This window comes from Ptychodera flava, chromosome 9 (genome assembly GCF_041260155.1).
Source record: "Ptychodera flava strain L36383 chromosome 9, AS_Pfla_20210202, whole genome shotgun sequence".
In the NCBI taxonomy this organism is placed as follows: domain Eukaryota; kingdom Metazoa; phylum Hemichordata; class Enteropneusta; family Ptychoderidae; genus Ptychodera; species Ptychodera flava.
The window spans coordinates 40,741,171-40,759,333 of NC_091936.1; the positions used below are offsets into that span (position 1 = coordinate 40,741,171).

At 37.1% G+C, this 18,163-nt stretch overlaps 1 protein-coding gene across 1 annotated transcript in view; it reads right to left on the bottom strand.

Moving 5' to 3' along the window:
* Positions 1-18,163, bottom strand: part of LOC139141030 (receptor-type tyrosine-protein phosphatase N2-like) — a 260,917-nt gene that overhangs the window by 30,431 nt on the left and 212,323 nt on the right. The window contains exons 11-12 of the mRNA XM_070710596.1: positions 2,164-2,367; positions 1,252-1,440 (exon numbers count right to left, since the gene is read on the bottom strand). Coding sequence (XP_070566697.1) covers positions 1,252-1,440; positions 2,164-2,367 — 393 coding nt within the window. The remainder of the gene's footprint in view (positions 1-1,251; positions 1,441-2,163; positions 2,368-18,163) is intronic.

An 18,163-nucleotide genomic window follows, 5' to 3' on the forward strand; every position in this document is an offset into this window, starting at 1 on the left:
ATTTGATGGCTCATAATGGACAGTGATTTGTCCAAAGATGTAATTAACCATTTTGAATGACATGCTATATCAGTCACAATATTAAACCATGCTGTCAAATTCATGTCACTGGAAAACGTGGATAATTTAGGATATGAAAAATGGTTTTTGAGATTGTAGTTGTAGGGCAAATGAAGAACCCAGTGGGCTGCCAAATTAGCGTAATGACAGAGAAAAAGGGCTAAAAGAGAAACTTATTAACCTGACCTCAGTGGCTTTTTTGTGAAACTGACTCATGGAGGTATACGGGTTGGAAACCCCATATGGGGATTTATTGATATACAGGCGTGGTTACATCATAAAACTATCAGACATAGTTGTAAAAGCTCAAACCGCTAAAAGGGATAGTTTTTTAGGTTGCTTTTCTGGTGGAATAAGAACCAAGAAGCATTAGATGGGAAATATATCGGCTAACATAAGTGGTTCCGTTGCTTACCAAGCATCAGTATCAGAGCACAATAGCAAGAATGAAATGGGAGACTTCATGACTAACATAGGTGGTTTCATTGCGAGACTACCTAGCATCAGCATAAATATACATATTTGAATAAAATTTGTAGAGACCACTAGCAACTAATGCAACAGGTTTCACTACAGTCATACTTAGTTGGAGTTACTGCTTACCCGCAGAAAAAGATATAGTTATATAGATTTATTACTGTTATTAAACATAGGTGGCTTTCTTGTGAGTTCACCTCGTGCGCGTGCAGGAACAAATAGCTAAAAACTGCTTGGTGCTATATGCCTTGTGAAACTACAGTGTTGGATTAGCTCAGATGGAAATTTGAAACAATGGAATTAAAGAAGGCATGAGGGGTCAGATAGTGTTTGATCCTCTACTTCATTTATTTCATTTTCTGCAGAACCATATGTGGCATTTATTGTAAGATTCATCATCCAGATATAGAAAACACGAAATAGGATAAACCAATCACAGTTTACTACAACAAAACATAGTCAAAATGGAGATATTCTAGCACAAATTGTCCTAAAATGCCATGAACATGGGATCACATTAGATAACTGAGGGGGGGAGTGGATCCTACTCACAAATGTGGCATTTGGTATAAACACTGGTCAGGTTAAACTTTAAGGTTGAATTAGTTTGATGTTTTTTGTATAAACCTGTTATAATTGATTTTATTTTAAAACTATTCACTAATTCATTGTTTCTGTATTTGACTTAGGACAAGTGCGTTCACAAGCACTCACCAAGACAACATGTCCAGTTGAGATGTCCATGTTGGGATGCACTGGCTCTTCACTCCAGGATGACGTACTGCTGCGAGACGACGGGCTTGGTACCGGTGCGTCACTGTAGTGAGAACCAAGGCTCCCAATCCGATGCAGAGGTTCCGGTTTCTCAGATGACTTACTTGCCATACGTTGGCGGCACAAGTCCTAGATCAAATATGAAATATGGAAAAATATAGCGATATAGGGAGAGGCTTGCATCTCAAATGGTGTCAAAAAAATATTCCTTGATAATGTTAAGGAAATGAGTCATGGGCCGGAGTGGGATTTAATTGATTACTTTGATATACATATTATGTCATTTAATTGTCTATGCAAAGCTAACCAGCATGGCTAAGTCAGTGTCGTGGATTTATATACACAATGAAAGCACCAATTTCATTTCCAGTAGCTCGGAGATACGTGCATTTTGAGCAAGCACTGGTGCCTGTTCAAATAAAATAAACTAATAGCAGAATGGGTCATGTTTATACACAATCCACTTCATATTACAAGTTGATGTCATATTTGATAATGATACAAGGGTCTGGTTACATGAACCTTTTGATCAGAGTTTTTTAAGAATAGACATTGTTGATTTTAAGGAAATGAATGCTGGTGACACAGTTAGGTCATAGGACAAAACAGTCTTTCAGACAGCTATGTCAAAGTAGAGGGGTCTCCACACTGACAAAACCCACTTTTCCTTTGGAAAGAAAATAACTTCTGACAGAAATTATAGTTTTGAGTGAAAATTGTAATGTATGACACTCTCTCTCTCTCTCTCTCTCTCTCTCTCTCTCTCTCTCATAGATACATATAAATTTGAATACACCTATACATACAATTGGTGCATTTGAATAAAATGTCAAATAAAAGTGGTTTGTTTACCTGGTAGTCAGCTGTTGTTGGTTGGTCTGTAGGGGGTGCTGAAGTCAGATTCTGTAGCTTGGCTTTTTGCTTGGACTGTTTCTTCAGCACGTATATGATGAGTACTGCTATGAGAATTCCTGCTACACAGCCAGTCAGGATGAAGGTAAGGACCACGTAGCTTGGGGTGTGGGAGGGAAGATGCTCTACAACTTCGACATGGGACTGAAAGAAATAATCAAAGTAAGAATAAACTTTTGTAAGACATTTCCTGCAATGATCATAAGACTGCATTAGAAGAAAGGTTGGCAAAAGTGACCAAATTCAAAATGTTAACAGGTGGTTGCCAGGTTTCATATTAACTTTGATGGTAACTCTCATTATCTAATGGACTTTAAAGTTTTTGGTCGCTTGATAGTGGTTCAGATTTAAGAACTTTCAATGTCTGCAACATTATGTGAAATATGCGTGCTCCTGAAACAGAAAATTCAGTATTGCTTTATCCTGTCCATTTGAAAATATCTCGAGCAGGACAGCACAATTGTTCAACCTTCCATATGAAATTTTGCACTTTTGTTAGCTTTTCTGATAAACTTTTCAAATCTGATGACTGCATGGCTGACTAGCGAAAACATGATGGTTTTGATTGGTATATTCAACTTTGATGATCACTCTGATTGGTTGATGCAAATTTCACATCCAATGGAATAGGTCAGACATTGAGGGAGTTATACACTGCTGACTAGTGAGTATTCACAGAGTATTGGGAGAGTAGAAGTGGTTTAGTGATGTAAATGAACGGGACACCATCCACACCACCTGTAAGCAGAATCTCTACATTCAAGTCAGCTCGCGGCAACAATTACAAATTCATCAAAAATTAAACACCAATCAAACACTGCCTGATTAATGTCTTTTTTCAATTTTTCCGAAATTTGCACACACAATACGCCAATGAAAATGACAGTCACAATGAAATTAAGATTAGCCGAGCAAATACGTCTTCTGAAGAATATTTGGATCAGAGCCAAAATTATAAGCTGCTAACTGGACGACTTAAAACAGCCAGCGGCTATGCAAAACATGGTCCGATATACACAGAACACGCTTAACTTTTAGCTGCAATATTATTTTACAACATGTTTAAAATTTTAGTGAACTGAACACAGTACACCGCAGTGTTCTGTAGAAATGATTTCAGATGGAGGAAAACTCCAAGACAAAAAAACTACTAACAACAGAGACACTCTGAGGTGGAACTAAAGGTGCATATTTTTTTGAAGTGAGTGAAATCATGCAAACATTCATGTTCTGAAACACCTTTATAGAAGACATTTAGACAGTTGCAAAACAAGTCCTTCTAGAATGTTGAGACCAGGACTGGGGCTGACTAGGCAACTGAAATTGCTTGCAGATGTAATGCTGTTGTTTCTAGAATCTACACATTTGTTTAAATAATTTAAACACTGGTGCAGCAACGAAACATACAGTGAAATGGGCTAATCAACAGACAACAGCTACTGACATATATGGCATATGACATATATATCTAATAAGCTGTTTGTTTGACATGATTTTGAGGGAGACGGTGTGATAATAAGGGATTGTCTGTCTTTTCAATACTACACACAAACAAAAAGTTACAGAAAAAAAAATTAGATGGAGACAATGAAAGACTTGTGTGTCTGATTTGTTGATGATTCTTCATGGTTTTGCTGATGACAATCAAGTGTATAAGATGGCTGGAGCTTCGTTCACATTGTGCCCTCTTCATGTGGCAAATGTTGTTTTGAGACTGACTGCACGGCTGTCAGCCAGTGGAACAGAAGAATTTCACTTTCCTTGCCGAAAGAGCCGGGTAAAAGAGCCAGGTAACATGAACCAGAGCATCCCGGTGGCTATTACAGCACAGGGTTGGCATTTTGGCAGCCATCTCCGGCTGGTGATGATGATGATGATTAAAACATCCAAGCCATCCCCTTCAAATCTGGAAAGTCTTAAAAAGCAGCGCCATGCCTCGTTAATGAGCCATCCTAATTAGCAGGCAGACAGGTAAGCTCTAATGAGCTCACTGCTTTCCTGCCCATGTCCCTGGAAACGTCCACAAGCTTAACCGACAGGAAACGCTGATTCATGGTTCAACCCTTGTCACAGCAATGTCAGTAGGTTGGCCATATCTGAACTCATCAGCTTGTATACATGTACATGTACCGGTAGGTAGATGCGTGGGTTCTAAAGATGAAATCTTTGCTTTCACAGAGTGTTTAATGATCAATCATTTTGAAAGAGATAAATATGTGTGCAAATGTAAGAAGACTTGAGAATTCGTGTATTTCCTTTACAAAGCCACAACAGACATAAGACACAATGGCTGGAAACACCTGTATTTGGAATGTTTCATCCAGAATTTAAGTTCTCTTTTTTGTGGCCATTGCAAAACTGGAAATAGGATAAGCATTTCTACCTTAAAAGCTTTGTGGGTGTGTGACTTGATCAATGAGACAGGTGACCTACAATTTTGCTCTTTACAGCAGAAAGGCCACATATCTTTACATGAGAAGAATTAAGAATTAAAATGCACCATGATTTAACATAGTTTGGCATATTTTAAGTATTTGAAGTAACAAGTTAACATTGATTAGTTCAGTGTTGTTCAAGGAGATGTTGGCGCTATACAAACAGAAAACTAGAATGGTCTCAAACATGTCTTACACATATTACATTAACATGGGAAAAATTTATACTAAGTCCAAACTTTCGACAATTCTTTGGAAAATTAGGTACAACAGAATGATTAAAATGGTACCACTGTATCTTAAATGCTACATTGGAAACAACGACAATTACGCATCACAAGATCTCACCACAAGTTTAAAGACTAGCATAAAACTGACAAAATATGTCCAAATTTCTCTCGCCAGTAGACGATGCAGCAAACCCGAAGCTGTATTTTAAGTAACAAACCCACAATCACAATTAGAGCTGTTTAAAATCTAACAGTCCTTTGTAAATCCTGCAACAAATTTATTTCAAATACTGCCAACTGGTTGGCTCAGCAGGCACAACGTCTCTCTGTCCATGCAGAATCTTTGTGCTCTTAATTACTGACTTGAACACAGAATGGAATTTGCCATAAATGAGACACATTTCCAGATGTTCACGTCAATCCGGGAAGTAATTTTGCCCGATGGAAACTGATATTCCAATTACAATTACTGAAGGGGAAAAAAGACATGCATAATTTGGGTATCCTGCCTAATAGTATTTTGCTTTGGTAAATTCACCATCCGAGTATGGATGGAGTTATTTTAATCCGACTAACAATCTGATCACAGGATTCTCCAAATGCATGATTGCTTGTCTTTTTCAATCTATTGTGGGTCTCTTGTCCATTACAGAGGTCGTCCATCTTGTTACAGTCAGGTTTCGTTTTTACTGCCTTGTTATTATGGAGATTGCCCCGAGGCCCCCTTCAAGAAACCTAAGAAGCTAGGGATATACTCTCACTGGAAAATGCTGGAGATTAAAGGACGGATAAATGGAACTTTATCCACAGGTTTCACTTCTCTGTTCAATATACACAAAATAATCTAGCATGATCAGCTCTAGTTGTCATGGATACCCCTTGGACATGCTGCTTGGTGGGAACAATATCTCAAAGCATCTATCTTTTTTCGTTCTGTTTTGAGAAATTTTAAAAGACAGCAGTACAAGGTACAGCTTACTCGGTCTACTTTTACGTGCTACAGCCTTCCGCGTACAAATTAAAAGTATGAAATCAGCAAAGCAAGAACTTTAGCATCGTACACACTGTCCTGATGAATCCAGCTGAGAGCCAGCCAATCAGCAACTTTCCACTCAGTGTTGTCAACTCATAATGACACGTTAGACAAATCGGTATTTGACATTGTCGTGTGTTAATAAGCTGATAATGCCCCCTCTTTAGTTAAATGCGCTGTTTTCCAAAGCTGCATAAGACCTTGTTACAATGTTAAATCGCACTCAAATCACCAATAAGTTCTATGCAATGATCCATCAACTATATTGTGTCTCTTTACATTAAACCCTTTTTCCTGGATCTAGAAATGAGATCAGGTTGTGCTCAGAACAAAGACAGGTTCTGGGAAGAAACCAGTTGTGTCAGGTGTTAATTGAACAAAGGCTAACAAAACAGGTCTATCCCTATGAAAACAACTCTCTCTGCGTCAACCATTTTGATATTGCCATTTCATCCATTGTTTTATAGGGAAAAAGGTGACTACATTAATTTCTATCAGCAATATGTTAGATGGAATGAAAAGTTTAAAGTGGGTATTTTAATAATAACTGAAATCAAAATCAAATTCTTGCAGAATTTTCCTTTGAGCTGATTGATCGCCACAGTGCCGGAGTGAAGATTCCCTTTTCGAAAAAAATAGGTGTGCTTCAATTTTTTTGTCAAAATCAAAACACTGATGGAACTGAAGAGGCTGAGGGCTGTCGCTAATGGCTTGACACTGAACTGTGATTGTGGCAAGTCTACAAGGATTTAAATATTTGAAGAAAACTGAATGAAGTAACATCTCTCTACACTCGCATCTCAGTGGATAGAAATGAAAGCCAGTATTCTCCGAAGCCAGCACTCTTGAAAGTACATGTTGAAATGACAAGTCATCTCATGAGAGTGGAAGAGCTTATTCTCTTGAAATGGATGTTCCACATTCAATATGGTGGACGTCAACACGGACAGTAGGTGGGCGGGTGGATGTCAACACCATCATGGACAGTGCATGATGGGCATTGTGTCCATGAATACATTTTTGAATGTAGAATCAAGTTCAGCTTTACTATCTCCATACTTGGCGATCCTTATAGAACTCCCGTAGCATGTCAAATGACTAGCTTCATGGTCTTGATAAAACATTTAGAAGTTATCTTGTGATGAAATAGTCTATGTCAGTTCATGTAGTTTGAACAATGACGCCTACTAACTGAAGTTAGAATGCTTAAACAAGTTTGACCAATTACATGTGTGTCATAATGCAATGTCCTTGCCCCTACTTTTAAAGAAATCTACTGAAAATGATTTTCAGATCTGGTTATCCAAAAAGAATGACCAACTGAAAACAACTTTTGATTGATTAAAATACATGTAATTAATATTTTTAATACCAGTGACCACCATTATGATATGTGTCAATAATGTCCCTAAGTTTGTGATGTGGAAAGGAGGCAAGAGTTTAATTTGTATGCACCCTTCTACCTTGATTACGCAAAACAAATGTCGACAACAAAAGAGAACATATTTCTTTACCAGTTTCCATCTCACAAGACTTCTCATGCACCAGCAAACTCAAATGCAATACTTGTACAGTAACAATCCGTAGCCACAGGTAGTCCTCTAAGCTGGTCTGATCTTATCATATGAAAAATATATAGTGTGTGCCACGCTGAATATAGTAATGCTAATTAAAAATTACCTCCAATCTAGATTTTATCATCCATCCAAATGACATTTATGCAGGATGTCTGGCCCGACCTTTGACCCGTGACCCCGAGTAAAAGGAAGGCAGAACAGATAACTCAAACTGACTTTGCCTTTCGTTAAATTTGTAATTTTTGATCAGCAAAGCGGATTGGAAAATTCACCCTGGAAGGCTAAACATCTGTGTCTCCAAGGCAGGGTTTAGTATTCCCTATTGAAGAGTAGAGGAAGGACCATCTTTTAAATATAAGACCTAATGCTCAATGCCTACAGATTAGGACTTAATTTGTAGTTCCAAAAGAATACATAAAAAACCCAGAGATCATCAAATATTCTCGTTGATAAGCTTTGATAGTATGTTTCTTTGCTGACGCCATCCGCTATGCTTTCGTTATTAGATATTTAGTCTTTCCTCCTGGAAAACTCAATTATTTCATATTTTGTTTCTTGTTTTATATGCAAAGTAAATGATTTATGGTAGTTAATGTTTCTGATGGATTTTTATACATAATGAAAAAAAAATGACAGTGCTAAATCTTTGAGGAAGGCAATATTGTGGAAATACGATCTTGGCAAAAATGTTGTTTTTCAGTACATTGTGATATACAATGATGACCAGGTGCATTGTGGGATATTTTACTGTCCTCCCATCATGCAATGGTAAAGGGATTTAGTATTATGTCTGTTCAACAAAAAGCCACTGATCACTACACAGCAGATTCAATTGCAAAATACAATGCTATGTACCTTTTGCCTTGCTTGAACTGGGAATATTCCTTCTAATGAGCTTGTGTTACTTTAGTTCAGTGTGGCAAGCGTTAATGGAAGTAATTTTGGTGATGCATAAATATAAAGATTATGCCTGGAATTTGCATTTGACACAAAATCATGTCTTTCAAGGGTTAAATGCTTTATCATTTTCATCTCCTTCATGTTTACATTTTTTCCTTCAAAATCAAATTCTTCAAAATCTTTGTATGGTATCACATCATTTTCTAAAGCCCAGGTAACCAGATTTGAAGTGAGGAGAGAGAGCTTGTTTTGAGCTGTTTTGAAGTCTGACAGTTTTCATTTAGGAAGTGATTGTGATGGCCATGCCAAGATATGAAAACAGCTCTCACAATATGCTAAAACATTTGTATCGCACCATCAACCACAAACACAGCAGATCACTTAATGGGATGCAGCGGTAATCTAGGAAATCTGAAGTCACCGCTGAGCATCCATGCAAGGAACACGCCAACAGATCAGTATCTGACATTAATAAGAAATCTTTACACCGTTCTAGCTTACAAGCCATCCAGTATCAACTCCATTCACTTTCTGAGAGTGATGAAAATAATTGATACGGTTTAAAACACCTTTGCACTTGCAACGATGCGTTTCAGTTTGGACAATTCTGAGGGAAAAATAACGCCATTTTGGATTCTCTCATTTCTCAAACAGGAGTGAACAACAATTCTAATTCTGATGTCAAGAATACATTTCTGGTTCAATGACGGCACTTATGCCACTCATACACACTGATTAACTGACTGTCTGCATCAACAGTGTTATGTGTCTAGATTCGTCCACATTATTTTGATCATCTTCAGAAAGAAAAATGGCAGTTTCAAAATTTACTGTTCCTTGCGTAAATACACCACAACCATGAATTCTGGCAAAGCCACACTGTTGATAATTTTGGATGGTAATACTCAAAAGTTCAAATTTAATACCTTTCTGCCTATCTTGTGCCAACATATTTATCATGGAACCAGCATTTTTCTAGGGGAAGCTAAAAACCATACAAGTGTTCACAGGTTTCCATTTCATGCGCCATTTGCATCTGTATATTAAAGTCACTGAACTCCCTAGCTCGGGCAGAAATTATGCAAGACCCTGAAAGCCAGTGAAAAATGCCCTCCATTGATGGATTTGATCTGAGATGTGGAACCCCGATAACGTCATGGTACCGAGACAAAATCACAGGCCTGGAATATATGACGATAAGAAGTCTTCATTATGAAAAAAATTCAGCCTTTTTATGATTCTTTTGGCAAACTGGAACCAATGTGAGAAAGTCTGCCTATGAAACAACGGGTATTCTAAGCCTCAAATCAATTATTGATGTTTCAGACAGTAAATTTCATTAGCATGATTTTTGAGAATGATGTTTCCAAAGCTTGTCCCTTTTAAACAGACTGAGTCTCGTTTTGATGTGTCTGTTGTAGACTTGTCACAATTTATTTTTTACAGTGTCTTTTCATACTTTAACTCTCTTTCATGTTCAATGTAGTTATTATCCAGGTTTTTGTTGAAAATTGCCTTCGGATTTTTCGATTGAAGAATAATAGCACAAAAACTCCAGAGGAGTATTACTTGTTGTATGAAGAATGTAAGATATACAGGAGTCACATATGTCTTAAATCTACATCTTTAGAAATCATGATGAAATGCTTTGCTCTTTTGTTCAGCCTACCGTTGTGCGTCAAATCTGACATTTGGAATTTGAGAAAGAAAATCAGCTGCACTCCGATTTCATGATCAGCTACATTCAGAAAAACCCTGAGTGAATCCTCAGGCAAGGTTGGGCAAACACAGGTTTTCTCCTAAAAATTACAGAGGAAACATGGAAAGTGCCCGGGAGCAATATGGTATATCATTGAAGGTGGACATCACGTTCCCTCTTCTGCAAGAAGACACTAATATCAGAGGTCAAAGTTCAGTAGTGAAGGGGTCATAGTTCAGCACAGTAGTGAGATACCTTGAAATAAAATGTGGTAACCTGATAAAATTAATCATTTTGTAATGATATCTGAACAGAAATTCAGCTAATTTCTATTATACTCTTTCCATTAAAAATGGAACTCTTTTATTGCTGGATATATTTGAAAGGTGCGCTGTCTAGTCTTTTGCTGTATCTGTCATGTTCTTCAACAGTCGCCTCCACCACCATCATCATCGTCACTATCATCATCACCATCATAATCATCATCACTACAGCTGGTTTTGGGTTTGTTCACATTGGTCATTCCAGAAATTAGGAGGAAAGATGATTCACTAAGGCCCTAATGTGATTAAAAATTGAATAGGGAACACAGCAGCTAGACAGGAAATCAATTCTGCTAGAGTTTTCATGCATAAGCAAGAAAACTTAGAATCACAGAAACTCTCTGATCTTTCCTTACATACGGAAGACTTGTTTTCTTCTAGTTAGGATATGTGAAAGAATGATTTGCCGAAAGAACCATGTTTCACGGAATCTTAAATTGGTTGTATCCTGCGTAAATAACCTCAATTTAACCTAGCAGATAAAAGGAAATTTTGCAGAATACAAAAGATGATTTCATGTACTTTAATCACTTTTTCCCCTAGCATGGTTCAGAGAAATGGCCGCTGGCTGATTTCCCTATGCCTTTGCTACATGCCGAGGATTTGCAATTTTTCGCTGCATTATTTTTTTCCCTCTGTGTGTGTGTGTTCTAGCGATGAAAATCAAGGAGACAAAAAAAAGAGCTCAGTGGTGTAGATAAAATTGCAGGAAATGTAGCACGCATTGTTTGCGACTGCTGGAGTGGGTAGGTAATACTTTTCAGTGGTGTCTGTGAGATGGTGCCGTTTTGTCCGTGATGAAAACTAATTTTTCACTGTCTCAATTGGTGAAGTGTTGTGCTCAACAATGCCTTTGTGTAGAAAATTTCAGTATAATACAGTTATTCAAACCATCAGGATTTTTCTCGCAAAACCGACGGGCAGATTTCCATTATAATGATGGCAAAACACCGAAAGGGAAAAAGACCTCAAAATGCTTGTAAGCTGTAGTTCTCTCACACACTTCTTCATGCCTTCAAATTTCCTCCGCTTCTTTTCATGCTCTGGTTATTTTCAGTTTTGTTGACATAAAATGAAAATGATTGCAAGAAGACAGATCAATTTGTCACATACATTTTTGTCAGATATGCCCTGAAAAAATTGATTTCCGAAAAAATAAAACCTCGGGTGATCTTTTTGTGATAAGCCAGCAATACTGCATGGGCTTCGGTTCCCTGCAATAAGAATGTCATATTGACTTCATCGCTTGTTTTGCTGACATAAACAGACCCTGAAAATCAATGGCTATCTGATCCATTTGCATGTGTTTCAGATTTTGCTGAAAATATATCTCTACAGTGATCTTAAAATGGAAAGGTTTCTCTAATGGCGTGTTTTCTTTTCAGTTTCTGTTGTGTACAAAAAAAACCAGATCAATATCCAATCCTATTCAAATAATTTAAAATACCAATTATTCATGATTAATACACTTATTGACATTGACATATTTCATTTCCACTGTAAACTCTAAAAACGTGTGTGTGTATATGTGTATATATGTATATATGTATGTATGTATGTATGTATGTATGTATGTATATATATACCGGTATATATATACACATATATACACACACAAACACACACACACACACACACACACACATACACACACACACACACACATATATATATATATATATATATATATATATATATATATATATATATATATATATATATATAAAAGGAAGAAAACTACACTGCCTGTTCTAAATTCTGTTGGAGATGATTACTGATATCCCTTCCCAGTAAAACTGACCTTTGTATAGGCTGGTCATCCAAACCATCAAATCAGAGATAGCATCCATGATGAATCACTCGGGTTAACAAACTTGTCTGGTTTATCTTTTAAAGTGAATGCTGTCTTGAAACAATGGCACACATGCCAAAGAGGAATGAAAGCTGTGATCTGCCTGTCATGGACAAATGTCGATTGATCTGAATGGGGTATTTTAGAGTCTGTGGTGCATTTTAGATTTGATGACAACATCTAAAGCTTTGTATGGGAGGAGGGGGAGGGGGTGATTAAGAGGAATAAATGAGGGATAAATGAACATGAAAGTGGAAGAATGTGAAATCAAATTTGCATCCAAAAATTAAAAAGAGACAAGGATAAAATATGGCAACAAGCAATGGACAAAAATTTCAATGACGGCAATATCTGTCTCTCTTCAACCACTATATCGGCATAGGTCAAACCTAAAATAGATGCCACAGGTACTCATGCATGGATGGTTTTCCATTCTTTGTATGCACATCTTTTGAGATTGATATGGTCACACTGTTGCTCAAAGGTTAAACCTGGCCACATGTATGTACTGCAAATGCCTTAGCCATGCATTTACCAGTCTAAATATGGTGGCAGTATTGTATATGTGCAGGAAACCCAACAATTATTTTCTCTCATCTTTAGCATTTTCCATCGTACCAAGTTACATGTTCGAGCCTTGTTTTATTTCAATTTTCCAGAACCCTGGTTCAACCAAACTATGGTAACGCTATTGGATTGAATCTACATGAGTGGCAGCAGACTAGTGGACTAAAACCCTTGATCTTGATTTTTGCTAACTATTGAAATGTGAGATTGGCCCATTAGCATTACAATAGCTGTTAAATACAGGTGGTCCCTCAATTATTATGAAATGACAGGGTAGCCAACGTTTGCGTGACAATAACCTCAGCTCTGTGATGGAACTTGGATCATTTCAAGTGGGCGACAACATTTTTGCTGGTATACAGTGGCAGCCTACAGATTCACTCATTATACATTCTACAGCAACAAAACATGCAGGCAAACGCTATGAATTATGTAAATCATGGTACTAAAGAGCAGCAACCATTCACAAAGTGATACAGTGAAGCTCGTAAAATGTAAGAGTTCGTAACTTTGCCAGCAATAACTCATCCGCTGAGTTGTGAAAGAGAAAAGTTGACCCTTAAGTTTCTGAAAAAATCACATACCAAATGCCATTTTTTTGCTGTCTTGACAAGCAGAGTATGTATGGTTAATATGACAATGCTATTTGGCAAATCATAAATGTTAACGTGAACAATGAATTCTTGTCTGGCAAGTTGGCGAGTCATATTGACAGACCCTGATTACAGCTCTAGTTCACAGCTGCTCACCCTAAGTCATTGAGAAATATGCCAGATGATTAAAGGACTGGATTTGGATGTTTCAGTGTGCCATTCAGTGCATCACAACAGAATAACCGCTGGAAGTAGCGGAAAGGTCTGGGGGAGAAAAAAAAAGTGCAGGACTGAGAAAGAAATTTGAATTCAGTGCATCGTGATTAAAAACATCCTTGACTTCCAAGTCTTACAGTGAAATGATTATAACTCAATGGAATGAAGGATAAGCAAACAAATTCCTGGTAAGTTGTACACCAAGTAATGGCTGACTTTACTGCAGACCCAGGTGTCACCATGGAACATCATGTATGCCATACGCTAACTCAATAAACATAAACACAAATGCAATTTCTGACTTATCAAGGTGATGTCAGACAGAAAAATTCATTAAAGAAGCTAAAATGAGCTTTAGATGACCGTAAACCAGTTGTAATATATGTCCTCGTTTCATCCACAAAGTTTCACATGACACAAGCAAAAACAGTGACATTTTCAATTATTCTAAGTTCCTTCCCTCTGCACACATATACGGCACAGGAATCACCTATTTTATCTCAAGACTGAAAAAAGTTCACTTTTATTTTCCTATTTCCTCCAAAACAGGTTGAATACAGTCATTGTTAACTGCTATTCAGAAGAAAACATACATGCCCTTGACTTCAGACTTAGTTAAGAGACAGAGCAAATCAAGAAGCTTTGCAACAGAAAACGGACAATGAAATATTCTGTAACGTGGACAAAAAAATCCAAAATGAATGGTAAGCTTGAGAAAACATTATATTGAGAACCTTGAAGACCCTTCCAAGAATTTTTCTAGTTGTTCCTTTTGTAGTGGAGCTTTTCACATTGTGAAAATATCACAGGGATATTAACACCTGATAAATGGATATTATATGTGGCGGTAAACATTTTGTGAAATGTCATTCAGGTTCAATTCCATGAATTTGCAGTATACGCATAAAATGCGTATTCTACTGAGGATACAGATAGGATATGGCTTTTGTTGATGCAAATAAAACTGCGAGTGATTCAACAGAAAGCCAAAGAGGGAAAAACAAACATTATATTCTTGAGACGGATTACCAGTGTATGGTGAAATAAGATTTCAGAGTCAATTGTGAGAACAAGAAACAAGCAATGCAATTTGAAGACTACATCCAATAGGAGCAGTTTCGATGCAAAAAATTTCCTCTACTGTTGGGTTCAATTTGATCGAAATGAAGACGACACAGCACAAGAGATATTTAGAAGACATAATATGCAGTAATGGATCAGAATGATGACTTTGCTTTGGAAATTGTCGAAGAAAGACCCAGAGAAGGTCAGAATCTGCAAGTGACATTCAGACTCCTCTGACAGGAGTTTTTGAATCAGCTGAGTGGAGGCAGTTTCTCTTGTGTGGGTGTATGTCTTATAGAGGCAGTGCCTATTAGAGAATATTCCAAATGCTAGATACTTCTTGCTGATATTGGGAAGATGGTCACCTTTCCCCAGAATATCTCAAGTTCTTCTTCATATGAAAAAAAAATTCCAAAAGTGCGATTGCGATTTTTTTCAATATGATGCTGATCACTATTAAAAATACCCCGGACAGAACATCAGAATTTCCACAAAGTGTTCCGAACTGGACTTGAGAGGAAAATGCTCCATCAAATGACGCCCGGGTTCAGTGAGTGTTTTACTCTTTTTGTCGGTGTTTCTGGTTTTTTGAAGTGTGACGGCTCCACTTTGACTGCAGAGGTCATCCGTAATTGGATTTTCAGCAGTCTTAATAAGGAAGTGAAACCCGACTCAATCTGTCTCCCAACAGTTCATAATCACGACATAATCACATTTGTTCCTCCCCCTCCCAATTTACCGATTCCTTACATTTTCTGTTAGAGACAAAGGCGAGACAAATTTGAGTCATTTGCCTCGCTGGAGTGTAACTGCATTTTGATACGATTGATATGGACTTAGCAGTACTACAAGCTTGATGATGGAAGCGTGAATGGTGGAAGCAGTTTTCTTCCAAACACACACTGTGGGATTATAAATTATGGCTTTGTATATACACATTCTTGGGGGTGAAAACTGCTTTCCATCTACATTGAAATTAAAACTGAAGACAGCAGGACTGCATGAGAGGGTTAGAACAAGGAGGGAGTGTCTGGCAGTCACATGTATGATTTATCACTATAGAATATAATGGTTATCGTAATTTCTCTCCTGTCAGCTATCTTTCAATTATAATCAATTTTGCTAATCTTGTGAACAAAATTGATGGTCATCATATATAGGATAAAACAATGAGTATGTGTAAAATTCATTTCAGAGAGTCTCGTAATTTTCAGGTGTGTAACCCCTGTCGTGTACAAAGGAGAATGGTTGCTGAAATACATGTAGAAATTAATCCTCCACACATGGGGATTACTGCATAGCACTTGCTGTGTAATATACAATGGACCATTACTGGGAAGCTGGGTTAAAATATGAATGCATCTTTCTAGGTTGACAGTACACTGGTCATTAGCTCAGTGGTTGGCCTTCAGCATTAATTACATCTATTTAATTATACTGCCTGTTCACAACAACAGATACAGGTACAGTTTTCTGATTGCCGTTTCTTATAGATGCAAGACCCAGTCCCCAGTACGTGTGAAATAAGGAAAATCATTGCAAAATTTGATGCTTTTTTTTTCGTTTCTGGCTATACAAAAAAAAAATGCAATCCAATTATGAGCAGTATATGTTCCACTGATTTTTCAACAATGATTTTATCAATGGTTCAGTCTCTTGCCATATGGAATTTCAGAAGATGATTGATTAATTTCAGGAAGGCTTGTCATTCCAGTGGTTCCTCGGAACAAATCACAAGGCTGTGAAAAAGGTGATGTCTGTGTCTTAATCTGGATTATATGTATATTTTTTAATTTCTCACAATGTATCATACAAGCATTGCAATGTTTTGTTGATTTTGCCAGGGTCACTGTTTTCTAATTAATCTCAAATTTAAATATACAACTTCACAGCTTGAGACGGAATGCAAATTGAACAGTCATAAATGCAAATTAGTTTCACATGTAATATTTAGTATACCAGGATCTCAAGTCATTATATGTGCTACAAAATCTCGCAATACCGCAATACCTGTTCAATAGGAGACAGAAACGAATTTATAAATAGCAACAACTATGAAAATCTGATGAAAATGCATTGCAACTTTCAATGGTATATGGTATTATCTACCTGTCTACAACAGCTGACTGAATTATTTCCTGATTAGAGTTTGTAATTCTATTGATTATATCATACATATTGCATGCATGGCAAAGGGACACATAGTCCTTTTTTTCTTTTCTCAATTTCACAATGGTCATATTTTGCATGATACACAGGGTCTACAGGCACCAGTCCTGCAATTTCATCTCTGCTGCTATCATTTGAGATGTATCTGATCTGAGCCATCTACCAAGGCCAACCGACACGCATGATGACTTGATACCCCCTGCCGTCAACAATTATTTGCACAGGGGAGAAAAAATATTTTTTTTATTGAATACGTGAGTAGAAGAGCTGTTGAATGAGGATGCAAAACAAAAGCATTGCTAAGCAACACTGCTGAGTGGGAACATATGGAACAGAAATTTTAAGCTTCATTATGGGGTTATGATGGGAAAAATTTAAATATGGAGATATGTGTAGGCCAACAAAGTGTGCAGTTTGTTTAAACATGGATGAGAGCGGAGTTTGCAGTTTGTATTTGCCCTGATAAAATAAGAGAAAAATTTACCAAACCGACAAAAACTCTGGCAAAAAAAAAATTATTGAACGAAGGCTATTGGTTGAAAAATACAGGAGTATATGTTTGAATTCTAGTTAGGGACTCATGAAGCCACACTTACAGGAAAGAATGATGAAAACGCTGAAGCTAAGACTGAAAAGGCTCTTTATGATTTGAGATTGTAAGTGATGAAGCAGTCAAGTTATGATCTGATTTTAAAATATTACGTTCTGCACTGTACCATGCTATATTGCTAACACATAGAAGCAGCGACTGAACAACAGCGATAATTCTAAATTATATTCAAAGTGTCACGCTATAAATATCAATGTGTTAACCATGGAATATATGCCTCAAATTTTTGAAAACAATAAATAATGCACAGCATTATAAAAATTCATTTATTTAAACCACGAGCACTGAATCTGTGACTCGAATTTGAGTTCAGGTTGTTAAGATATAGCAGCTACCATTCATGGATGCCTGGCCTTCGTTAAGGTGTTCCCTGGAAACCTAGCAGTGAAATGCCGGCAACAGGTATTCAAGAAGACAAATAAACAGTGGAGGTAAAAATAAACTACTGCAATAGCAGGCTTCATTCGACAGACCAACACCACACAAAAAGAATATTCCAGATTCAAATATACATGAATTTCTTTTCCCTCTGATTTCTTTTATACCTGCTTTACCTGTGTTCGAATTCTCATCACACTGACAACAGAATACTCATAGAATCAAGATTCCAACAGCAGGGGGACACTGAGGAGCAAAGAAATCCATACTGAAATGTTGTGAATATGGAATAT